Source organism: Ursus arctos, unplaced genomic scaffold (genome assembly GCF_023065955.2).
Source record: "Ursus arctos isolate Adak ecotype North America unplaced genomic scaffold, UrsArc2.0 scaffold_7, whole genome shotgun sequence".
Classification (NCBI taxonomy): Eukaryota; Metazoa; Chordata; class Mammalia; order Carnivora; family Ursidae; genus Ursus; species Ursus arctos.
Genome location: NW_026623089.1, coordinates 31,703,829 through 31,711,679, shown reverse-complemented (window position 1 = coordinate 31,711,679; position 7,851 = coordinate 31,703,829). Strand labels below are relative to the sequence as shown.

The following is a 7,851-nucleotide window of genomic DNA, read 5'->3' as shown; positions in this document are numbered from 1 at the left end:
TCCTCTGCTATGAGCCTGCTTCTTCCTCTCCCGCTCCCCCTGCTTGTGTTCCCTCTCTCACTGGCTGTCTCTATCTCTGTCGAATAAATAAATAAAATCTTTTAAAAAGCAAAAAGAAAAAAAAACATTACCAGTACCTTGGCTCCATCCCAGACCTGTTAGACCAGAATTTCGGGGGATAGTATTAGAAGCAAAAGAAGAGTAAAGAACACTATATTTTTATCTTTATCAGTAGGCCAAAGTCCTTTCAAAAGAGAGATTAAAGTAAATCGAGCTGATTGGTTTCTTTATGAGTCAGAGACACATGTTGAATTAGTAGGCAGTGTTACAAAAGCTCTAGATTTCAAGCTCACAGTTGTCCAAGAAGGGAATGCTTCCATGGATCCAGTCGTGTTTCTGGTGCTCTGTCTCTCCTGTTGGCTTCTCCTTTCCCTCTGGAAACAGAGCTCTGGAAAGGGGAAGCTCCCTCCTGGCCCCACTCCTCTGCCTTTCATTGGAAATATCCTGCAGTTAGATGTGAAGGACATCAGCAAATCCTTAAGCAACGTAAGTATGCTTAATGCTCCTCCAGCAGATTGCAAAGGGCATGTAGGTTAACCACTACTTTTAAGTAAAATATATTTACTAAAATTAATTACATTAAGGTAAAAATATCAAGATATTTCTGTAAAGCAAGTACTCCTTCTGAAGTATTGTCACGAATAGTAGAATAAGGGGAGCCTGGCTGGTTCAGTCAGTAGAGCGTGCGACTCTTGATCTTGGGATTGTGAGTTCAAGCCTCACATCAGACCTAGAGCTTACTTTAAAAAAAAAGAAAAATAGTGGAATATGGGGTGCCTGGCTGGCTCAGTCAGTAGAACATGTGACTCTTGATCTTGGGATTGTGAGTTCAAGCCCCACACTGTGTCTAGAGATTACTTAAAAATAAAATCCTTAAAAAAAAAAATCCTCCAATTGATAAACTTCACAGGTGATCCTGGAACAGCTGGGTACTGGTCCCAAGGTAGGCACCGGAGACTTGTAAGTCGCTCAGACATCAGAGGTTGGTTAAGTAGGGTTGAAGTTTGGCTGTTCTGTTATTACACAGTGGAAATATACAGGAAATTCTTTGAACTTCAGTCTCTTTGTCTGTATAATAGGATAAATAAACCTCGCTCAAGGTGTTGATGTGATAATTAGTTGTAATAATCTGAATACCAATTTCCTGGGCCATTGCCTGTCACATCAGAGGCCCTCTAGAATGTCAGCTCTAACAATCTTTATATATAAAATCCAGAAATATTTGAAGCCGTGCTTGGCAGAATAAAAACATCGACAGTATGATGATGATATCAGGCTTAACCATGTACAATACACAAAATCATGCACAGAATATAGACTAAATTGCTAATATATACATTTTCTTGGAATTTCTCAGCTCTCAAAAGCCTATGGCCCTGTATTCACTCTGTATTTTGGCATGAAGCCCTCTGTTGTACTGCATGGATATGAAGCAGTCAAGGAAGCCCTGATTGATCTGGGAGAAGATTTTTCTGCAAGAGGAAATTTCCCGCTAGGTGAAAGAGCTAATAGGGGACACGGTAGGTGTGCATATACAGATGTTCAGCACTGGTTATGGGGTTGCGAAGGATGGAAAACCTTGATTTGAAGAGCAAGTCAGCAGAACTTGGCCCATTGCGGGGCTGCCGAGTTTGAGCTTCCTCCTCCTTGCCTAGGACGTCCCTCTCAGTTTCTGTTTCCTCTCTGGTAGGAATCATTTTCGCCAGTGGAAACACATGGAAGGAGATGCGGCGCTTCTCCCTGATGACCCTGCGGAATTTGGGGATGGGGAAGAGTGACCTTGAGAGCCGAGTTCAGGAGGAAGCCAGCCACCTTGTAGAAGAGTTGAGAAAAACCAATGGTGGGTTATTCTATAGCTCTGACCTTGGCAGGCTGTTCTCTTGTCTACTGATGTCCTTGGAAACATTTCAGTTCTCATGTGGACAGAGGGTGTGCAGCAGAGAGCCAAGGGAACTTTTGTGTGTCTATGTTATGTGTCCTTTTATGACTACTGTGTGGGTGTAAATGGTCATTTAATCCTTTTCTCTCCCAATTTTGTTTCCACATCATTACGCAATGAAGGTGCAACATTTGGGGACTCGTTTTTTTCAATAAGTTGGAGAACGGTATTTTTCCCATAGTGTAAATGTGAGCTAACTATTTCAGAACGCGTATGACACCAGGGAATACTTGTCAAGTGGACACAGTGGAAATGACTTCCTCACACCCTTATGGAGCACCTGTAACCAGTGACATGTGCTTTTACGTAGTTGGTCTATACGTGTTTGGTCAACATCACTGATCTTCTGAGGGTTTATTCCAAGGCCCATGTCACCCTTCTGGCCAGTAAAGATACTTGTTTTTATGGTTGTCATTGCTTAGGCATCTTTAGTGCTGCCCTCATCAATTGTGATTTCCCTGTCCACAACTCTTTTTTTAAAGTTTTTATTTAAATTCCAGTTAGTGAACATCCTTTTTTTTTAATTAGTTTCAAGTGTACAATGTAACGATTCAGCACTTCCATATGTCACCCAGTGCTCATCACAAGTGCCTTCCTTAATCCCCATCACCTGCTTCACCCGTCTCCCACCCACCTCCCCTCTGGCAGCTTTCAGTTTGCTCTCTACAGTTTAGAGTCAGTTTCTGGGCTTGTCTCTCTCTCTCTCTGTCTCTGTGTCTCACTCATTTTTTCCCTTTGCTCATTTGTTTTGTTACTTACATTCCACAAATGAGGGAAATCATATGGTATTTGTCTTTCTCAGGCTGACTTACTTTGCTTAGCATAATACCCTCTAACTCCATCCATGTCATTGCAAAAAGCGAGATTTCATTCTTTTTATGACTGAGTAGTATTTCAATTTGTGTAATATATATATATATATATATCTGTGTGTGTGTGTATATATATATATATATATGTAGTCTATATAGTCTTTATCCATTTATCTATCGATGGACACATGGGCTACTTCCATAATTTGGCTATTGTCAATAATGCTGCTATAAACAACGGAGTGCGTGTATCCCTTTGTATTAGTATTTTTGTATTCTTCTGGTAAATACCTGGTAGTGCAATTGCTGGATCGTTCGGTAGTTCTATTTTTGAAGAACCTCCATACTGTTTTCCAGAGTGGCTGCACCAATGTGAACAGCTATTTTAAAATGATCAGTTAAAGGTATTCAATGTTGCTCCCTATTTACTCTAACACTGTTCAATATGTGTTAAGAAATACATGCTAGAGCATAATCCTGAAACTTACACAGATACCAGGTTATAAAATGATTTATTTAACAGGATTTCTCTATCATTAAGAACTCTTTACCCTGCCTTCCTTATTATTTAGCTCTCTTTTCAGCTTTCCTTATTTTACTCTCCTTTATTGGTCTGTTAATCATGTTTTAAATTTTCTCTATTTTGGGATGTTCTGACATCCAAGGGGCCTTGCAGAACCAGGGAGCAACCTCCCCTCCTAGGGGTAGCTAATTACTAGATAGAGCAAACATCTTGTCTATGAGCATGTCTTTGATTTGTAGATCAACCTATCCAAGGCCCAGGCCCCCAAGCTGCTCCTTCTCAAATTCTCACACACCAAGCCAGTACTCTCCCTGCTCTAAATGAACCCAGGGCCAGTTAAACTACTAGACAACCAGTCAACACCCCGATAGCCCATAGCCCTCTGCAGTTGTTCAAGCTATCCAGTCCTAAATTTACTCAGCATACCTACCCTGCCTTGCTCGCTGCTTCCCATGAAAACCCCAGTAAAGGCTCTGGCTCATGCTTTCCCCTTGGTCCCCCTGCCTCCTGACCTACCTTGGTCCTTCTCCAGGTGTCCCTGTGTGATGCTGGGAACTATGAATAACAAACTCTCATTTCAGTGGCCGTCTTCCTGATCTATTGGTCTCATCATCTGAATAAAAACAGAATTGCATTTTAAAACAGATTTGCATTTTAAAACTCCGTTGGATTTGGAGTTAGAACTTTTTTTTTTCTTCAAGATTTTATTTATTTATTTGTCAGAAAGAAAGAGAGCACAAGCAGGGGGAGCTGCAGGCAGAGGGAGAAGCAGACTCCCCACTGAGCAAGGAGCCCAATGCAGGACTGATCCCATAACCCTGGGATCATGACCTGAGCTGAAGGCAGATGCTTAACTGACTGAGCCACCTAGGAGTCCCAGGATTTGAACCTTTAGGATAATTATTTAACCCCCTCTGCCAGCTCTAGTGACCTGTGAAGTGCTTGTCCCAGTGAATCTGATTTTAGTCTGGATTCCAAATTACCCTTCTTAAAATTCTCTCTGTCAAATGAAGTGAAAGACTAAAAACCAAATGTTAGCTGTGAATCTCACACACACACGCACACACGCGTGCACACACACACACACACACACACACAGATCTCAAGGCCTTCCCAAATTATCCCCTAACTTCTAAAATAAGTTTTTCTGAAAGCTTAGTGTCTTCAAGTCTTTCAACTGAAAAAGATTCTGAGATAGAAACAGTTAACTAAACACGTTTCCTATTTTTAATTCCCTTTCATTTCCTCCTCATTTTGGATTCTGTTCACTCTTAATTATGTCAGTGATGTGTATTTGGGGGCCTTTTTAATATAAAGTTTATTAATCATTTGATTACAACAATTTTGTTTAAATATTTCTCACTAAAAAGTCAAACTTTTCCTCTTCTTTAATTTATCCGTGCAATGACAGAATTGACCCAAATGATAATCCAATTAAAAGACTTTTAACTATGGTCTTCTGCTAATGGTTATATATAGAAATACTCCAGAATTCCACAAGATGGCAGGCTGTCTAAATACATGTGGGGCTTGATTGGTGATGATGGACACAATTTCCTAGAGAAGAAAATTATTATTTTCTGTATCGCAATAAAGAAATACAAGAACTCCATTTATTGCCTTTTCCTTTTTTTATGTTTTAAGTAGGTTCCATGCTGAACGTGGGGCCTGACCTTATGACCCTGTGATTAAGAGTCACATGCTCTACCCACTGAGCCAGCCAGGCACCCCAGGACTCTATTTACTAATATAATCTTTTTTCTTTGCCTTAGCTGTGATTTAAGTTTGAAATGAAGATTTCTTATTTTACTCCGATTTTGGGCAAACAAATCTGTACTATAATATTTATTCATTAGTGTTAGTTTTTTTCCTCATACAACATGGATAACTTTTGCTTTTTCATGTTTGTTCCATTAAAATGCCTGAAGTTTTCCATCCTCTTTCTTGCTTTAATCTTTTCCTCTGCTGATTTTCCACATAGTTCGCTTCAGCTCTGCATTATGTATAAAAGGTTTCCAGGTCCCTGGCTATTTCTTTCCTCCTACCGGAGTGTACAATCATACCGGACAGCTGTGATTCTGCGTTGATGAGTTGAATTATTAGGTGTTTTTTTAAAATGTATTTTGATTATTATTTTTAAGTAATCTCCACACCCAAGGTGGGGCTTGAACACATGACCCCAAGATCAAGAGTCCCGTGCTCGTTCCACCTACTGAGCCAGCCAGGTGCCCCATGAGGTGTTTTTAAAAGTGGCTTCTTTAAAGTTTTTCTTTTGCTCTTCAAAGTAATAGTCACCTTGGGTCAGAACCAAGTAAACAAGGGTAGTGATGTAAACGGAGTATTTGGAAGACTGTTATTAAACAAACTCGGATGGAACGGACTTCCCATTTCAGGGAAAAGTGATGATTTTAAGCGTGCTGAAATTTCCGCCGATAAGGGGATTGCTAGGTAGATATTGCTTTAGAGATTCTAACATTACCTTTACCTATTATCAACAACAAAGATTTTTATATGTGTATTTTAATGGTATTTTCTACATCTTCCCTGTTCTTTAGCTTTACCCTGCGATCCCACTTTTGTCCTGGGCTGTGCTTCCTGCAATGTGATCTGCTCCGTTATTTTCCAGACTCGTTTTGATTATACTGATCAGGCTCTACTTGGCATCCTGGAAAGACTTAATGAAAACCTCAGGATTATGAGCTCCCCATGGATCCAGGTGAGGTCAAGATCCTCTCTTTTCTCTGACAAATCCAAAGTTCTGTATGGACCATGCTGAGAAGTGAATGAAAACTGGACATTTTGGATATTAAAATGTGATAACTATGGAAATGAGGTTCTTCCCCTCCTTGAGCTTTGTTTTGTTTTGTTTGTTTTGTGTGCTGCAGGTTTGTTTTGCTTTTTGCTTTCTGTAGGCTATAGATGTTTGTTTATTTAGTGACTTTTCTGGACCATGTTTGCTAAGTCTCTTCTTCATCATGTGTGGTCTCTGAAATCTCTGTTCCTTTCACTTGCGTTCAGCTAGTGTTTTGATGGAGTTTTCCTTGATAGTGATGAGCTCAAAAGAAGGGAGAAAGAGCGAGTGGAGGGAGAAAGGGAGAGGGAAGGAGAGAGGGAGAAAGGGAGGAAGGCAGGAAGGCAGGCAGGCAGGAAGGAACTCTTCCAGACTGGTTCTGGGCTTCCAACAGACTGTGTTCAATTCCTTCTCAGTCTTGTTGCTTACGTTGAGCCAAGATCAGCCAGAGGTGAAAGTTTAGGGTCTTCTGAGGTCTCTTCTTAGCCTATGTTCTGCTTTCTAAATTTTAAAATGTCTAAGTTCCTCAGTATACATGGGTAGTTTTGATTTTCCTAATTTCCAGAAGATACTCTCTCCCCAGCTTGTCCTCCCAGGATTCTGGTGCCCTATCATATGCCTTAACTAGTCTTTGCCCCAGGAGGCTGTGGGTTATTCATTTGCCTTACAGAGTTTTCGAGACATGCCTGCTGCTCTCCACCCTGAGTTCTAGGTTAGATGAAACAAAGACAAGAGTCTGTGTCAGTCCTTTAGATTGCCCCAGAGAAGTTGCAACAGAGAAAAGACAATTTTTTGTAAGGTCTGCTCCAGTCTCTTGCACTGGAAACCAGAATCCCACACAAGAAGCTGCCCTTGTAAAGACCACTGCCAAACTGAGGAAGGAGGTGGGACCAGGGCAAATTAAAAATTCCACAAAGATTTTCCACCATTTTCAGGTTGCCTTTTTCTTTCTTTCTTTTTTTTTAATGTTTTTTTCTTATGTTAGTCATCATACAGTAATACATCCCTGGTTTCTGATGTAAACTTCGATGATTCATTAGTTGCGTATAACACCGAGTGCACCATGCATCCGTGCCCTCCTTACTACCCATCACCAGTCTATCCCATTCCCCCACCCCCCTCCCCTCTGAAGCCCTCAGTTTGTTTCTCAGAATCCATAGTCTCTCATGCTTCATTCTCCCTTCTGATTACCCCCTTTCTTTATCCTTTTCTTCCCCTACCGATCTTCCTAGTTCTTATGTTCCATAGATGAGAGAAATCATATGATAATTGTCTTTCTCTGCTTGACTTATTTCACTTAGCATTATCTCCTCCAGTGCCGTCCACATTGCAGCAAATGTTGAGAACTCGTTCTTTCTGATAGCTGAGTATATATGGACCACAGCTTCTTAATCCAGTCATCTGTTGAAGGGCATCTCGGTTCCTTCCACGATTTGGCTATTGTAGATTATGGTGCTATGAATATTGGGGTGCAAATGGCCCTTCTCCGCACTACATCTGCATCTTTGGTGTAAACACCCAGTAGTGCAATGGCTGGATCATAGGGTAACTCAATTTTTAACGTTTTAAGGGACCTCCACACTGTTTTCCAGAGTGGCTGTACCAACTTGCATTCCCACCAACAATGTAGGAGGGATCCCCTTTCTCCACATCCTCTCCAGCAATTGTTGTTTCTTGCCTTGTCAATTTTTGCCATTCCAACTGGCGTATGGTGGTATCTTAGTGT

General features: G+C 40.9%; 1 protein-coding gene across 1 annotated transcript in view; it reads left to right on the top strand.

Moving 5' to 3' along the window:
- Nucleotides 1-246: 246 nt before the first annotated feature.
- LOC113243099 (cytochrome P450 2C41-like) overlaps nucleotides 247-7,851 on the top strand; it is a 28,801-nt gene continuing 21,196 nt past the window's right edge. Inside the window, exons 1-4 of the mRNA XM_048218837.2 lie at nucleotides 247-546; nucleotides 1,418-1,580; nucleotides 1,751-1,900; nucleotides 5,890-6,050. Coding sequence (XP_048074794.1) covers nucleotides 379-546; nucleotides 1,418-1,580; nucleotides 1,751-1,900; nucleotides 5,890-6,050 — 642 coding nt within the window. The 5' untranslated portion in view covers nucleotides 247-378. The remainder of the gene's footprint in view (nucleotides 547-1,417; nucleotides 1,581-1,750; nucleotides 1,901-5,889; nucleotides 6,051-7,851) is intronic.